The sequence below is a fragment of the Myiozetetes cayanensis genome, unplaced genomic scaffold (assembly GCF_022539395.1).
Source record: "Myiozetetes cayanensis isolate MyiCay16 unplaced genomic scaffold, myiCay2020 scf23, whole genome shotgun sequence".
Classification (NCBI taxonomy): Eukaryota; Metazoa; Chordata; class Aves; order Passeriformes; family Tyrannidae; genus Myiozetetes; species Myiozetetes cayanensis.
The window spans coordinates 1,619,396-1,636,326 of NW_026087445.1; the positions used below are offsets into that span (position 1 = coordinate 1,619,396).

At 51.4% G+C, this 16,931-nt stretch overlaps 1 protein-coding gene across 10 annotated transcripts in view; it reads left to right on the top strand.

Annotated features, from left to right (window-relative positions):
• Positions 1–16,931, top strand: part of EHMT1 (euchromatic histone lysine methyltransferase 1) — a 123,487-nt gene that overhangs the window by 74,316 nt on the left and 32,240 nt on the right. For all 10 annotated transcript variants that reach the window (XM_050319759.1, XM_050319762.1, XM_050319765.1 and 7 more), the window contains 7 exons: positions 3,391–3,568; positions 5,147–5,283; positions 6,097–6,285; positions 7,142–7,222; positions 9,654–9,774; positions 11,804–11,932; positions 14,668–14,813. In XM_050319759.1, coding sequence (XP_050175716.1) covers positions 3,391–3,568; positions 5,147–5,283; positions 6,097–6,285; positions 7,142–7,222; positions 9,654–9,774; positions 11,804–11,932; positions 14,668–14,813 — 981 coding nt within the window. The remainder of the gene's footprint in view (positions 1–3,390; positions 3,569–5,146; positions 5,284–6,096; positions 6,286–7,141; positions 7,223–9,653; positions 9,775–11,803; positions 11,933–14,667; positions 14,814–16,931) is intronic.

Genomic DNA, 16,931 nt, shown 5'->3' on the forward strand with positions numbered 1-16,931 from the left:
ATAAGAGCAGCAAAGATGTAACTGTTTTATGTAGCAGAGAATGAGGAAAGATGGTGAGGAAACTGGCTGTAAGTGCTTACAAATCTGGGCTGATCCTTTTTATTGCAGTCCTTAGATGTAATATTTTATTTTTATGTCTATCTATCTATCTATCTATCTATCTATCTATCTATCTATCTATCTATCATCTATCTATCTATCATCTGTCATCTATCCATTTATCTATCTATGAGAAACTCATGCCTGCTCAGTCTCTCATGCCATCAGATCCCCTGAGAGATCTGCTCACCTCCCTGTGGGAATTCTTGTTCCTTACCATGGCTGCATATGCCTCCAAGTGATAATCCAGATCTCACAAGACCTAATTTGATTTAAAAAAAACCAACACCCTGTTTTACCAGAATTGCCACGAAAAAGTCACATTTAGCAGTTGTCATGTATTGAAGATTTTAAGTTGATTTCCGTGTTTTAATTACAGGGGCAGAGAAAAACCCCAAGCTAATAACACACTCCTTTTTAATTTAAAAATTGGATTATATTCTTCCAAACTGTCTGGCATGGTTTGAATGTGAATTCCTCGTGTTTGGGAATAACAACACCTTTTTGTCAGAGACCAATTGCAAGAACCTGCCCACAAAGGACACAAAATGCAGGCCTTGTGTCCACTTGTTGCAGGCAGCTCTGCGTCACATGGGCCTCTCCCAGGCTCATTTTTTGAGACAGAAATGGAAAGCATTGGATGTTCCAGGGGGCTTGGGAATTCTCACAATAATCCTGTAGCCAAGAATGGCTGTTAATCTTTAGATCTATAAACTAAGGACTTTTAAGAGGTATAAATAGTATTGTTGAGGCTGTTCTTGGCATGCTGTGCCCAGCACTCCTGACATCCATTTTTTTAAGGGGTAAACGAACTGGAAGCAGTCTCAGGAGTGTTCCAGTGTCCAGAAGATGATCCTATGGGCACTTAATTTGCCCCTTCTATTAAACTTATTGAAGAGAAAGTAAAAAAAAAAAAAAAAAGAAGCTGGTCATAGTCCATAAGTATCTCCTGAGAGTGAGAGTTTCTGATGAGACAGTGCTTTTTAATTTAGTTGAAAAAGCAGAATGCATTTAATTATTTGGCAGTGAGAGCAATTAAGCATTGGAACAACATATCAAAGGATGTGGTAGATTTGTCTTCTTTGAAATCGTTAATCCAAGACTAGATGCCCTTTTAGAAAAGCTGTGGCAATTCAGCCATAAGTTATGGGCTTGATGCAGGAATCATTGGCCCTTTGATGGCCTTTTTATGTGGGTCATTTCTGATCATCATTACAGCTTTGCTGTCCCTGGCCCAGCCCTGCTCTGCCAGCGCCGGGCACGTGGCAGAGCCATAATTAGGAGAATCAGCCTCTCCCTCGTTTGTTCACAAGGTCACATTACTTGACAGCAGTGTCTGAGGGTGCCTGTCTGAACCTGGGCTCGACAGAGGGGTTTTTATTGCTTCCTGCTTTTTATTCCATCCCTGCCCTCGCCTGGATTCCTCTCTCTGTTTTGGTGTTTCAGCTCGTGCTTCACAAGGCTCATAAGAAGTTTTTTTCCTGCAGGTGGAACAGCATTAAAATCTTAGAATCACAGAAACACAGAATGGTGTGGGCTGGGAGGGACCTTAAAGCTCCTCTCGTTCCACCCCCTGCCATGGGCAGGGACACCTTCCACCAGCCCAGGTTGCTCCCAGCCCCGTCCAACCTGGCCTTGGACACTTGCAGGGATGGGGCAGCCACAGCTGCTCTGGGCAACCTGTGCCAGGGCCTCCCGACCCTCACAGGGAAGAATTCCTTCCTAATACCTAATCTAAACCTACTGCCAGTCAGTTTGGAGCCATTCCCCCTTGTCCTGTCACTCCAGGCCCTTGTAAAAGGTCTCTCTCCATCCTTCTTGTAGCTCCTTCAGGCACTGGAAGGCCACAATCAGATCACCCTGAAGCTTCTCTTCTCCAGGCTGAACAATCCCAATTCTCCCAGCCTTTCCTGTGCCCTTGGTTTGCTGGAGCAAAGCTCTTCCAAACCTGCCTCCTGCATGGATGCAGCTGGATCATCTGTGGAACAGATCTGAGGGCAATCCCAGTGTAAAATGTCACAGCAGAGGCAGAGTTTACCCCATGCACTGTTAACCCCGTGGCTGCAGCACTGTGGGAGGGAGGCACAAACACTCACTTTGTTTCCTGTGCCTCCATTTCTTGCTCTTTCTCAGGAGGTACCTGATTGTCTGGCTGTGGTAGGAAAGTGTTCCACTGAACTGGACCACGAGGCCTTGCACTGACCTTGACTTGCCTTTGCCACTCTTGGTACAAAAGGCACAGGAGTAAAAGCACCATTAAACCCAAGCCAGGGCTGTTTAAGGAATAAATACAAGTGGAAAAGAGAAACACAAATACAGTCTGGGCATCTCTGTCTGAGGCTTTTAGGGTACATAAAATGGAGTTACACAGTCTTTCAGGAAGGGGATATTTTTTCCTGAACTAGAGGAAAAAACATTGAAGAAACATCAAAAGCTGAGAAATGGCACTTGGGGACATGGTTTAGTTGTGGACTTCACAGTGCTGGGTTAATGGCTGCACTTGATGATCTGAAAGGTCTTTTCCAACCTAAGTGATTCTCTGAGGAGCTGTGGGAGCAATCCTTTCATGACCAAAGGTGCAGGATGAGACTTTGCATTGGGCACAAGCTCGAACTGGAGCTGCCTTGGTGCCTGGAAGGGGCTTCAGGAACAACTACAGAATTCCCTTGGTGTGCAGCAGGAGCTTGTAGCCTGCCTGGGATTTGGGATGGCAGCAGCTGGAGTGGGAGAGCCTGGTTTAAAGGAAGCTTGGACAGGTGTCTGTAGATGGGCCTGCAATGACAAACAAAGGGCTCCCTTGCCCGTGTTTTGTCGTGTGCTGGGCTGGAGGTGGGAGCCTTGATGGTGCCAAATGCTGTCCTAAAGGAAGTCTCCCTTCCTGTTCCTGCTTGCTCTTCCAAAACAGCTCTGCAGGGCTGTTCCTGTACATGCCTGGTGTGACAGGGCATGTTCCAGGGGAGAGGTGCATGTGTTGCACTGGTTTGTCTTGTCCAGAGCCAACCAAAGGCCTGTGTGAGCAGTGTCTGCTCCTGGTCATCACCTCTGCGAGGTCACCTGTCACCTGCACAGCCTTCAGCCAGTGAGGGAGTCACTTCAAGCAGCCTGGGAGTGCTTAGGCAGAGTATCCTGAAGTGCTGGAGGAGGGGCTGTGTGCTTCTGCTGTGAATGTGTGCTCCATCCTTCAGATGATGGTCGAGAGAGAGAGAGGAATTAAATCAACGCTCTAATTTTTTTTTTTAATTGCTTATTTAATGCAGAGGCTCAATTAAACGGCATTTGGTTTTTTTGCAGCACGCAAGTAAAGACCCCAAAGATGGGAGAGACAGCAGAGATCAAAAAGAACCCAAGGAGAAGGAGTTTGAGAACATGCTGGACTTTGTGAAGCCGTTGTCGTTGCCCTCTCTCCCGGGCCTTCACCAGTCACTACCTCAGAACCAGAGCTATGTGGCCACCACGAAGTCGCAGACAGGTAAGGAGGAGGGAGCTTGGATCCTCAGCAGCTCCCACCTCCCCGGCCTGGGTGTGAGTGGGAAGATGAGGAGGTTAACAAGGAGCAAAACCTCTGTTACAGCATTTTTTTCCCGCTCGTGGTTCCCTTTCCTGCTGCTGCTACTGACCTTGCCAGTCAGAGTTGTCTCACCTACTCACTGTCTGCAAGTGCCTTGCAAAGGTGACACTTGTGTCCCCAGACTCCCTGCTGCTCCCCTTGGGTGTTGGACAGGGGACATTCTCACAGTGCCCTGTTGAAGTCCCCTCCCAAGAGAAGCCCAAGTGAAGGGAGCACTTCCCATGCAGTCCTTCCTGCACCACCCTGTGTCCTCCTGGGGTGCAGGTCCCTCCTGGACAGGCAGCTGAGATCTGTCAGGCACCTCTCTAAAAGCTTTAGTTGGAGAAGTCACTCTGATCCCTATTTCCTGGGTGACATTCTGAAGAAGTTTCTACCGATTCTGAAGGACTTCGAATATCACCACGACTGCTTATCAAGAGCTACAGCCTTATAAATGAAATTAATTGGGTTAACAGAATGTTTTTGAGCGGTCTCCGTGGATTTTTGGTGAAATTCCATCATTGTGGGAGATGAAGGAATGCTTTCAAGGAACAGGCTGTGCAACTGCAAACACTGATCCTGGTGCTGAATCTGGCTGTTCCTAAAAGAGCCTGCACCAAGCATCCTTCTGCTGTGTATTCACCAAGGACATCCTCAGGCAGGGAGGTGTGATGTCTGATTTGATCAGAAGGCCAAGAGGGAGACTTAACAAATTAAGATGCAATCAAAGTAGTGAAAGGAATCAAACAAACTTCCATAGTAGGCGTGAAATGAGGTTAAATGGCAAACTGCTCTTTATTTAAGGTACCTTTTCCCTGTGTGTTCTTCAGTTCTTGTCCCATTGCTTTCATTGTCAGTTGGTATTATTGGCCTTGCAGTATCTATTTGAGCAAGTTGGATTCGATTCAGCCTCCTACGACATCAGCAGCGCTGCCAAACACAGGCTAATTTAGGCATTTGATACTGTGTGTGGTGCTGGAGGGGCCAGAAGGAGTGTGGAGAGGATACTCAGAGTTTGGGTGGGTTTGCAGCACTGGCAGGAAGCTGTTTATGTGTTTGCACATTTGTGTGTGTCATCTTTTGGTTGACTTGTAAATAAATCAGTTGGAGTGGGAAGCCTTTTTCTCAGATCGTGCCCTCAAGTGTAATTTCATAGAAACCCCGACTGGTCTGGGTTGGAGGGACCTTAAAGATCATCCAGTTCCACCCCCTGCCATGGTCAGGGACACCTTCCACTGGACCAGGTTGCTCCAACCTGGCCTTGGACACTTGCAGGGATGGGGCAGCCACAGCTTCTCTGGGCAACCTGTGCCAGGGCCTGCCCACCCTCACAGGGAGGAATTCCTTCCCAATATCCCATCTAACCCTGCCCTCTGGCAGTTTGAAGCCGTTCCCCCTTGTCCTGTCAATCCAGATCCCTCTCCAGTACAACCCCTACTCTCTATCCCTTCTTCTCCTCATTCCTGAGCAACCTTTGGGTCTCTTGCTCCTCTTTTCCAGCTGCTGCAGTATCTCGGAAGAAGAAGCGGAGAATGGGAACCTATAGCCTGGTTCCCAAGAAAAAGACCAAAGTGTTAAAACAGAGAACAATGATTGAGATGTTCAAGAGCATAACTCATTCCTCTGCAGGTGCCAAGGTAAGGGCAGTGCTGGGCCCCCTGGACACGTCTGTTGTCTCACACACACACACACACACGTCCCTTGTCTTGGCACACCAACCCCATGCAGAGCTACAGGGCTGTTGGTGGCTTGTTGAGATCATCTTCCCTTCCAAGTGTACATCTTCTCTCTGGCAGCAGCTTCCTGCCTGCTTTGGAAGTGGCATTTTGAGAGCAGCTGTTCAGATACCAGCCCTCAAACAAACCTTTTCTACTGAATATCCCTGTGAATCCTGGGCAACTGGAGAGATTTCAAGCCTGCCCCAGGTCGTGTGACCTTTTTGTTTCAATGTCCTCAAGGTCTCCTGTGCCTGCCGGAGGCTGCACAGCACAACACTTGGTTGCTTTACAAAAGGTTTAGACACCCACTCGCTCCTGATCAAATTCTGCTTTTGCTGCAACCCTGAAATGTTGATCTTTGAATTCAAGAAGAACAGTGCTAGGCCTTCATGGAGCAGTATGAAAATCCTAATGTGATGCAACTTCCATTCCCTAGAAACCTTTCTGCCCCTCGGTGGAGCTGCCCCCAGTGTTTGAATCAGGCCCTGCTCCCCCTCATGCCTCGTACAGCCACGTGAGTCTGGAATGACTCCTCGTGGCCCCTCAGTCCCCACATCCAGCAGGCTTGGGTGACACGTGGCAGGCTCCCAGGCTGGGCTTTGGAGGGACACAGAGCCAGCTTTCCCCCTGGCAGCTCTGGAGCTCCCAGCACGGAGCAGCTCTGGGCTGGATCCAACCGCTCCATCCCGGGAATTGACGTTGTCCTTGTGGCCCACGTGTCACGACTTTCAGAGTGACAAGGACCTGGGTGATGCCAGCCCTCATGTGAATGGGGAAAGCATAGATGTGGACTCTGAAGAAGAGGACTCTGATGAGCTGGAGGAGGAGGATGACCATGGAGCAGAGCAGGCAGCCGTGTTCCCCGTGGATGAGAACAGGACCTGTAAAGACAGTGCATCCGATGCAGACAACGCCAGAAAGGTAATTCCCATGCCCTGAGCACCTGAGGAGTGGGATGGGACACTGCTGGGACATATGGGGTAGGAGTGGCTTCAACTGAGGCAATTTCTAGGGCTTTTTTCTCCTGCAAGATGACAGAAAGCTCAGCAGGGTGTTGAGGCTCTTGGGTGACCATTTCCTGCTTCCCACTGTGCCTGTGAGGGTCTCCCCCAGTCTCAGCCCTGCTCAGGTCTGTGATCCACGCTGCAGAACCCCCATCATATTTAATTCTGGGATTCACTGAACCAACAAGGGATATCTCCTTAACCTTGCTGGTAACAGGCTGGCAAAGCATTAAAATTGATTTAGTTCACTTTTTTCCCTGAAAAATCATTATAGTGATTTCCCCAAATCCATACATAATATAGACACGAGGCTGGTTAGGATTAGGAAGGAAGTTACAATTTGGTTGGAAAACTTTATTTAGGAGTCGATTTTCTTTCCTCCCCACCCTGTACCATCCCCATGGATGTTCCATGATGGGACTGGAACACACTGAGCTCCAGCCTTGGAGCTCCTGTCTTTTTGGTGCTTGTGCAGGCTGGGGCTGGGTGGGAGGCACAGCAGGATGGTGGGGAATGCTTTGATGGGTGGGGGACACAGCAGGATGGTGGGGAATGCTTTGATGGGTGGGGGTCACAGCAGGATGGTGGGGGATGATCTGATGGGTGGGGGTCACAGCAGGATGGTGGGGGATGCTCTGATGGGTCCTGGGCACAGCAAGATGGTGGGGGATGTTCTGATGGGTCCTGGGCACAGCAGGATGGTGGGGGATGCCCTGCTTTGAGAGACCCGACCTGACTGACTCCTTCTGCTCTTGGGCAAATGGTGGTTGCAGATCGATGATGGCGAGTCTGAGGAGGAACAGGAGTCTGTAGAGTCTGGGGAGGAGGAGGAGGATGGAGACGAGTCTGACTTGGTAAGCTGGGCTGCTGAATTGTCTTTCAGCCTGTGGCCTGTTGATAATGATTTCCCCTTTGCACTGCTGCCAGAAAGAGAGAGAGCAAAGCAGTGCAGTTTCAGTCTCCTTGACAAAATTCACTCTCTGAAACCACCCACACACAGAGTATTGTTTTCCACAAGGTGCTTAACCCTGATCTGTGGTACATTTAATTGCTTTCTGATGCTAACTAATGAGGGTTTGTTGTTTTCAACGAAGTGTTGACTGCTTTTAATCGTTTGAATGTTGATGGAAGCGTTTTAAGGGTGCTTGAATTCTTCAGATGCACAGTTGCCAAGTGGTAGGAGCCAGCAATGCTTCCTTACCAACCTGAAGCTCCGCGGGGCTTTTTGGAGCTCGGGTGGAGTTGTTCCCAAACCCATTGGCCCAGCCCACAGCCTAAATTCACACGGATCTGACATCCACCTCACTCCAGATGAGCAGCTCTGACCAGGGAGACTTACAAATAGCACACACACAGACAGACAGACTGACCCTCTCTCTGGGAGGTTGGTTGTGTAGCACAAGGTCAAGACTTTCAGCTGGTGCTGGGGATTTCTGGTTTTTTTTTAGTTAGTTGGTGAAAAGAACCCGATGATTTTTTTTAATTTGAATTGCTGTTCATTGTTTGTCTCTGTCCCCCACCCTCCCCTTTACTTAAGAACTTTGCTCCCTTTCCACAGCCTCTCAAGTTGAGGAGCCAGCATTTAAGGCACCCCAACTCTTCATGTCACCTTGAGAAAATTCTTGGCTTCATTTTCTTGATGTTTTGAGCTGAAGGTAGAACCATAATTACAAAATACACCAAATGAATCGTTGAAGCTCTTTAGGATCTTGTTCCTCGTGCCCTGACACTCCGGGAGCCAGAGAGGAGTGAGGAGCAGGGGCTGGGCAGCTCCCCCTTTCTCTGGGCAGCTGAGGCCAGTCTGTAGCTTTAGCCCAGACCAAGGGTTGAGTTTGTGCTCAGTCCAACCTCCCAGCTCGTATCTCCCCATGCTGGGTGGTGGTTTGTGCTCTGGTGAGTCAGTCAGCTCCCCAGACAGGGTCTGGCTCAAGCACAGAGCTCTCCCCCACACGCTGAGCGATGCAGTTGGGGTAAAGCCACGTGGTGAGCCCGCACTTGGGGCGGTTGTGGGGCAGCGTTTCTGTCTTCCCTCACTGTGGGAACAGCCCATGGTGCAGCTGCCTATGGAGGCAGGGCCTGATCCAGCTGCTGTTAGTGCTAGCAGGAGGTTTCTCCGAAGCTTTGGTGGGAGCTGGATAATCATCAGCAGCGGAGAATTTCAGCTGGAACACGAACTGTGTGATGGATGCCTTGCAGTCTGCCTGACGGGGTTGTGGTGCCTCATTCCCCATTCTAATGTTGACTTTGAAACCCCGCCCCAGACAACTCTATTTTTTAAAACCCCAACCCAAACTCTGTTTAGGTTCATACATGTGGCTGAATATTTGCTGCATGATTAGTCTGTTTTACGCAGTGCCTGGCTCAGGGAGGGGGATGTGCTGCTGCTGTAGGGTTCAGTTCCCCTGGGTCCCTCCCAGCCCTACCAGACTCTCCAGGTGCAAGGCGGGTTTCTTGTTGGCATTTTCTGACACAGCTGTGGAGAAATGTGAACATTGTAGTTTGAAAACCCCACTGCCAGAGCTCAAGGAGCGTTTGGACAACACTCCCAAGTTGGAGGGGCCATACAAAGAGTGGCTGAGGGCACTGGGTTTGTTCAGCCTGGAGAAGAGGAGCCTGAGGTCAGACCTCAGTGGAGTCTGCAGCTCCTCCCAAGGGGCAGCTCCGATCTCTGTTGTGTGTGAGCAGTGACAGGGCCCAGGGAATGGCTGGAGCTGTGTCAGGGCAGGCTCAGGATGGATCCCAGGGAAAGGTTCTTCCCCCAGAGGGTGGTTGGCACTGAACAGGCTCCCCAGGGCAGTGGGCACAGCCCCAAGGCTGCCAGAGCTCCAGGAGGGTTTGGACAACGCTCTGAGGGGACAGGGTGGGATTGTTGGGGTGTGTGTGCAGGGCCAGAAGCTGGACTGGATGGTCCTTGTGGGTCCCTTCCAACTCCAGATACGGTGTGATCCTCTGATTCTACCATTTTTTGGGAAGCTGGGAGCCTGTGTGTGCCTGCACCCTTGCAGTGCTGCACAGAGGTGCTCAGCTGGTGTGAGGGCCTCCATGGCAGAGAGAAAGTGCCGCCTGCACTACAGAAATGACAGGAAATACACCCACACGTGTGCCTGGGTTTCCTTTTCGGTGCTATAAAGGCACCTCAGCACCCCTTGGTTTCAGACCCCTGGTCCTTGGAGGCCTTTCTGCGCCGCTCAAGCTGCACAAAGGCTCTTCCTCTCGGGCACAAGGAGCTGCTGGGACACTGGTGCCGACATGCCTGACGTGCACGTGGCCTCTCTGGTTCTTCAGAGCTCGGAGTCCAGTGTCAAGAAGAAGCTGCTGAAGAGGAAAGGGAAGACGGACAGTCCGTGGCTGAAACCCACCCGCAAGAGGAGACGGAGGAATAAAAAGAAACAAGCCAGTGTTTTAGGTAACTAATCGTGTTTTGGGGCTTTAGCTGCACCCAAATCTGCCTTCGCAGGTGGACGGGGAAGGACCTGAGGCCTGGGAGTCTCTTCCTTCCCCAGGTTGGGGTGTGATAAACCAGGGTGTGAATTGGCAGTCATTGCTGGTGCCACTTTAACACATGAGGTGGCTTTGTCCTTGCCATGCTGGAGGAATATTAGATTGTTCTTGAACTCTGTTTTAAAGTATCCAGAAAAGGCTTGTAAAAAGGAGGAAGGTGGACCTTTTATATAGATAGTGACAGGGAAAGGTGGAATGGTTTTAAACTGACAGAAGGCAGGGTTTGATGGGATCTTAGGAGGAATTTTTTTACGCAGGGAGTGGGGAGGCCCTGGCACAGGTTGCCCAGAGAAGCTGTGGCTGCCCCATCCCTGCAAGTGTTCAAGGCCAGGTTGGATGGGGTTTTGGAGCAACCTGGGGTAGTGGAACCCATGGCAGTGGGGTGGAACTGGGTGATCTTTAAGGTCCCTTCCAACCCTAACCAGTCTGTGATTCTGTGAATCTGTGACTGGTGTGGACTCCTGTCCCATGAGCTCAGGGAGCAAGTTCAGATGCAGAAGGAAAAGAAAGAACCACCAGTTGTGTTCCATTGCTTTTGTATGAATGTTTGTGCAGCTGGATGAAATGTGCAGGTTGGCTTTGCTCATTCTGAAAGCACCACAGTGTTTGTAATGAGCTGCCTCTGAGCTGCCTCTGGCCCATCTCAAGTGTAAGCTCTTGTTTGTCCTGAGTTACCCAGCACTTAGAAGAAGCTTTCAGTGGCCTCTGTGTGCTGAAAGCTGGGGGTTGGGGCAGCCAGGAGTGCAGGCTGGTTGTGATGTCCTTCAGGAAAGGTCACACCATGGGTGAAATACAGTGGAGAGTCTCTGAAGTGCAGCTGTGTCTCATTACTAAGGTTTCACACATCCATTGCCACCAAAGGGTTTATTGTTCCACTCCTGCTAATTCAGTGCAAACAGGCCATTTTTGTATCAGCAGGTTTGTGGCTAATTCTGAGTTACTTGGCCATGTTTCAGCCTCTGGCCTGTGCCTGGGGTCTGTCAGTCACCTGTCTTGCTCCTCTTCCTCCCAGGATGAAGTAGGAACCATTGCTCCCTTTCACAACAAACACCTAATCCTTCATTTCAGATGCAGACTGGTTTTCTGCCCCTTTAGTAAAAGTGGCAGCTGCTCTTCCAGGGTAACCAAACTCTCTTGGCCAAGCTGGAGTGGGAGAAGCAAACTGAGGGAGAAAGTCAAGCCAAGGGAGTGCGAAGTGATTGATGATCCTCACTCAGGCTCTGTGGGGTCCCCACACAATCCCTTCCCAGTGAGGGATCCCCACACAGTCTCTTCCCAGTGAGGGATCCCCACACAGTCTCTTCCCAGTGAGGGATCCCCACACAATCTCTTCCCAGTGAGGGATCCCCACACAGTCTCTTCCCAGTGAGGGATCCCCACACAGTCTCTTCCCAGTGAGGGATCCCCACACAATCCCTTCCCAATGAGGGATCCCCACACAATCTCTTCCCAGCAGCAGCAGCTTTGTTCACTTGGAGCCAGAACTTGGCTTTTATGTGTTTCCCTCCCATTAAGCTGAATGCCACCTGTCTCGTCCTCTTCCCGAGGTGCACGAGGGGGTGGTTGGCTCTGCCTGGCTGGAATGTTGTCCCTGAGCCCTGTGCAGCAGGTTGGAGGCAGGAGGATGCTCTGGGTCCCGTTCCATCCCTTCCTTGTGCCACTGTAGCAGCAGGCAGAGGTGCTTGCGGAGGCAGAACTTGTCTCACTGATTGTTTTCTCTGGTTGTTCCCTGCCTGAGTGGAGGTGGGAGCCCTGTCTGACCAGCTGGGGAAGGGAACCAGCCGTGCCACGTGTGCCCAGATGTTGTGTTTGCATCATTCCTGAGGAGCCTGCACAGAGCCTGGTCCCAGCTGTGGGGTCCAGCCTGGTCCCTGGCACCCTGTGGGGTGGGTGGTGCTGGTGGGGTTTGTGTGAATCCCCCTGTTCCCATCCAGGTGCTGAAGCCTATAAACCATCGCTGGGCAGGGAGGGCCCGGGCCAGGAGAACAGCATGGAGTACATGGAGGTGTCCCTGGATTCCCTGGACCTGCGGGTGAAGGGCATCCTGTCCTCGCCGGCGGGGGGTGAGTGCTGGGGCTGGGTTTGGGGCTGGGACCCAGTTTGGGGTTGGGTTTCGGTTTGTGAATGGGTTTAGGGCTGGGTCTGGGTTTGGGGCTGGATCTGGGTTTGGGGCCAAGTCTGGGTTTTGCTCTGGGTCTGGGTTTGGGTTTGGGGCCGGGGCTGGGTTTGAGGCCGAGTCTGGGGCCAGGTCTGGGTCTGGAGCCAGGTCTGGGTTTGGGTTTGGGTCTGGGTTTGGGTTTGGGGCCGAGTCTGGGGCCAGGTCTGGGTCTGGAGCCAGGTCTGGGTTTGGGTTTGGGGCTGGGGCTGGGTTTGGGGCCGAGTCTGGGGCCAGGTCTGGGTTGGGGCCAGGGGGGGTTTGGGGGCCGAGTCTGGGGCCAGGTCTGGGTCTGGAGCCAGGTCTGGGTTTGGGTTTGGGGCCGGGTCTGGGGCCAGGTCTGGGTCTGGAGCCAGGTCTGGGTTTGGGTTTGGGGCCGGGTCTGGCTTTGGGGCCGGGCCTTTGTTCCGTGCGGGGCCCCGGCTGCCCCCTGGTGGCCACGGAGTGCGGTGGGAATGGGGTGGGATTGGGATGGGATGAGGATAATGATAGAGATGGGGCTGGGATAGGAATGGGGATAGGGATGGGGGTAGGACTGGTCTGGGGATGAGGATAGGGGAAGGGATGACCATAGGTATGGGGCTGGGACCAGGCAGGGGATGGGGATGGGGATGGGGATGATGATAGGGATGAGGCTGGGATAGGAATATGGCTGGGATGGGGATGAGGATGACGATAGTGGTGGGAATGGGGCTGGGATGAGAATAAGACTAGGGATAAGTCTGGAATAGGAATGGGGCTGGGGCTGGGGTGGGGCTGAGAATGATAGGGATGGGAGTGGGATAGCAATGGGGATAGGTATGGGGATGATGATAGGGCTGGGGCTGGGATAGGAATGGGGCTAGGATGGTGACTGTGTTGGGATTGGGATGAGGTAGGGATGGAGCTGGAATGGGGATGAGGGTGAGGATAGGGAAGGTGTGTGAGGATAGGGATGAGGCTGAGGATGTGGCTGTCCCAGTTCCAGTGGGGCACACTGGCTCAGGAATCCCCATCAAGGGGTCTGAAGTACTGGCCTAGCCCTCCTGTCCCACTGGGCATCTCCCCTCCATTCCCTGTGAGTGCTGATTCAGCATCCCCCCAAACCACTGTCTCTGTGTCCCCAGGAATCACTTGCTCAGCCCTGGGGAGGGGAGGGATGGTGCTGGGCCCTCCCTGGGTGCTCAGCCCCAGCTGCTGTTCCCAGTGCTGCCTGGGCCTGATCCGCCTGTCTGTCCCTGTCACTCTCTCAAAGCTTGTCTGGCTCTTTTGATAGAGGCACATCAAAGAGTCCCCCACCAAGGGAGGGTCAGGATGGATGAGGGATGCTTTCTCCAGAGCCTCTGGATGTCAAACAGATTAGGGAAGTGACAGCTCGGAAGGCAAGGAATGAGCTTTGTGATTTGCGCTCCTAGAAAAGGCTCTTAAACCTTTAAGATCTTGACAGGATTTTACATGAAAACTGAGAGGACTTTCCCTGTGCTTGTATGTCTTGAAACATCCTCTTTGCTGGGCTTGGGCTTGCAACTTGTTGGCTGAAGGAAATTCCTGATGACACGAAAGGGTCTTGTGTTCTGCTGATGGGGTCAGAGCCGTGGGCAGGGGGCTGGGGGTGGGGGGGAGGATATTGCCATTGCCAGGGGAATTAAAGAGGAATCTCCCTCAGGAACAAAGTTAATCTTCAAAACTTTGCAGCAAAATAACTCTCCTCTCAAAAGCTCAAGAAGCAGCAGCACAATTCCTTCTTGCTGTGAGTCAATCCCCTGGCAGTGGGGAGGGAGAGCTCTGGGATGCTCCAGGGTGAACCAGCCCAAAGGATTTGCTTCTGTACTGCAAGCATTGCAAAGAGGTGTCTCAGTGCAGGATTGGAACAGGATTGTAGGACAGAATCAGACTCCTGTCACTAGGCCAGAGTTTAGCAATCATGGCTAAGCCAGTGATTGATTTGGATCCAGAGGACCCACAAGAACATTCCCACTGTGTCCCCATACCTGGCAGAGACACCACCCCCCCAAATCAATTATCCACCTTTTCATCGGTTTGTAAGTGTTCAGCATCTGAGAGAAAGGGATGAGGAAAAGACAAGAACATTGGAGCATCTTGCTGCTTTCTTTTCCCTGGTTTGTTCTCTTTCCAAAATAAATAATTCTTGGTTGACTGAGGCCAAATAGTCCCAGGAATTTTGTTTTCCCATCTGTGTAATAGGCCTCTGCAAATAGAAGTTTGTGCTTTCCTGATCTTCTCTATTTATCACTCCAGTGGCTATTCAAATTTCCAGCTCTGGATGGTTTCCTACAAATCTTCTGGTGCCAGGGCACAATTCTGTGGGGTGGGTGGGGAGGAGACACAGGCTGATAAAAATCTGTGCCTCATCCTTGCTCTGCCTGCTTGAGGTTTTCTCAGAGTAAACTGTTCTTAACTTACCAGTCTTGATGTCAGCACAGTCAGCTGCAGTGTGGCTGGACTTGGAAAAGCACAGGAGGCTTTTGCAAACTCCAGCTGGTGTAAAAGAAGGTTCCTTTTTTCACAGGATTTGGGTGATGCCCTGAGAGCATTTCAGGACATGGAATGGGAAGATGTCACAGGGCACGAGTGGCGTTGATGGACTGTGTCCTTTGTCCTGAGAGAGAATCTGAGTTGATTTACTGGTCTTCTGTACTCCAGGTCTTTCCAATGGCCCTGAAGCAATGGAAGTAGATGGTCTCCAGGAAGTTCCCCTCTGTAGCTGTCGAATGGAAACCCCCAAAAGCAGAGAGATCACCACGTTAGCCAACAACCAGTGCATGGCCACGGAGAGCGTGGACAACGAGGTAGGAGCCTGTCTTTTAGCTTCTCACAGCCTTTTGTGCTGAGGACAAAGACACAGAGAGTGAAAAGCTGTGCCAGGAACACGTGCTGGGTCGTGCAGGGGCTCTATGCCTGCTAGACTGGGCCCCACTGGTGTGGGAATCTCACTTGCTCAGCGAGGGCTCCAGCACTCTGTGTGTGTCCCACTGTGGGGATGAAGCCACGGGGAAGGGAGGAGGTGGTGTGTCTGCAGAGGGAGAGGCTCTGGGTGGGTCTCTCTGCTTGTCCCAGCCTGTGTGTGGCTGGATCTTGTTGACTGAGAGGCCAAGTAGGCTAAAATACATTCACATGGATCCACGGGAGAAAATCCAATCAGGGGAAGCTTGGAGCTGGTTTTCCTTGACTACAAAGGGGCTGATGCAAACCTTTCCATGGGCAGGTCTTGAGTTTCGGGAACTTGGCATGTGCTCTGCTGCCCCAGCCTTCCTCTCTCCTCCTCCCCTAAGAGGCTTCTGTTCCAAAGCTTCCCCTGTCCTCATTGTGGCCTTCCAGTACCTGAAGGGATCCCACAAGAAAGATGGAGAGGGACTTTTTACAAGAGCATGGAGCTACAGGACAAGTGGGAATGGCTTCAAACTGCCAGAGGGCAGGGTTAGGTGGGATATTGGGAAGAAATCCTTCCCTGTGAGGGTGAGCAGGCCCTGGCACAGGTTGCCCAGAGCAGCTGTGGCTGCCCCATCCCTGGAAGTGTCCAAGGCCAGGTTGGAGCAACCTGGGCTAGTGGAAGGTGTCCCTGCCCCTGGCAGGGAGTGGGACTGGATGAGCTTTAATGTCCCTTCCAACCCAAATCATTCTTTGATTCGATGTTCTGGCAACTCTGTGCAGTCCCAGGTCTGACTGACAGACAACAAGTGCACTCAGTGCCTTTTCATTGGTCACAGCTGAGCTTGTTGGGCTCTGCTGGTTCCAAAAGTGTGGAATTAAGTGGCAAAATGACTCCATTCCAGAGTTTGGGAAGTGAGACTGCAGGACAGGGATGCACTCGGTGGGTCCTCCTTTTACTGGGAGACACTTGGGTTTCTTTTTGGCTTCAGCCAGGCTGCAGTCTCACTGCAGCACCCTGATACTCACTGGTAGTAGGGCAAGGAGTGAGAATATCTCTAGTTCTCCTCCAGGATCCTTGGAGAAGGGGTGGATGGAGCGAGAAATGGATAATCAGATTTGCAGCTCAGCTCTTCTTGTCTTAGTCTGTGCTGGTACCTACAGAGAGAGGAATTCCCAAAGGGTGGCAAAATTGACTCATTCAAGAGAGAATGCCCTGGGAGACTTGTCAGAGAGAGGAGGGACCCCAGGGTTCCTGAATAAACACAAGGGACATGGAAGAGTTCCTGCTCGTGTCTGTGGTGGGTTGACAGTTCTGTCCCTGGGTAAATCAGAGGGAGGAATGGCAAAGGCCTTGCTTTATGTTGGATTCTTTTTCATAATGGGATAAATGACTCATAGATGTTATGAGAATACTGTATGTGTGAATAGTGGCTTCTCCAGACTGTCATGTCCTTGGAGAGTGTTATAAATAGTTATGAGCACCCTGCTGCACTCTCTAATGGTTGGAAAACAGCAATTAATCATGTCAAACTTCTTTTAGGGTTTCTAACAAATCATGTAGTGTGACATGACAGTACAGGGTCTCCCTCACACGGATAGTGCAGCTTTTCACATGTTAATCACATTCCCTCAGCTCAGTAAAATTCCTCCTCAGTAAAGGATCAATGGTCCCCTCATGCCACCCCTGCAGGCCCTGGACTGGGGTGGTGACAGGGATCAGTCCAGCCAAGGTGTCACAGCCACAGGGAGACTTTGCAGGTGGAGTTTGGGAAAGCAGATTTGGACGTGCCAGGGGTGAATGATGAGCCTGGCTTAAAATCCATTCTCTTTTCCCACGGGGTTGTTGCTTCTACAGGAAAAGTGGGAGTTTAAAAAAAAATTACGGAGAAAGTCTAGTTTTGTTGAGGAAAAGCAGCAAATCAAAGCTGAGCTAGAGCAGAGGGACAGGCTGTGGGTGATGAACAGTCACCGAGTCCCTGCCTGACTCTGCTCATGGTGACAACACACAGTGACTGTGTCCCCTCCCTCCGAGGGAC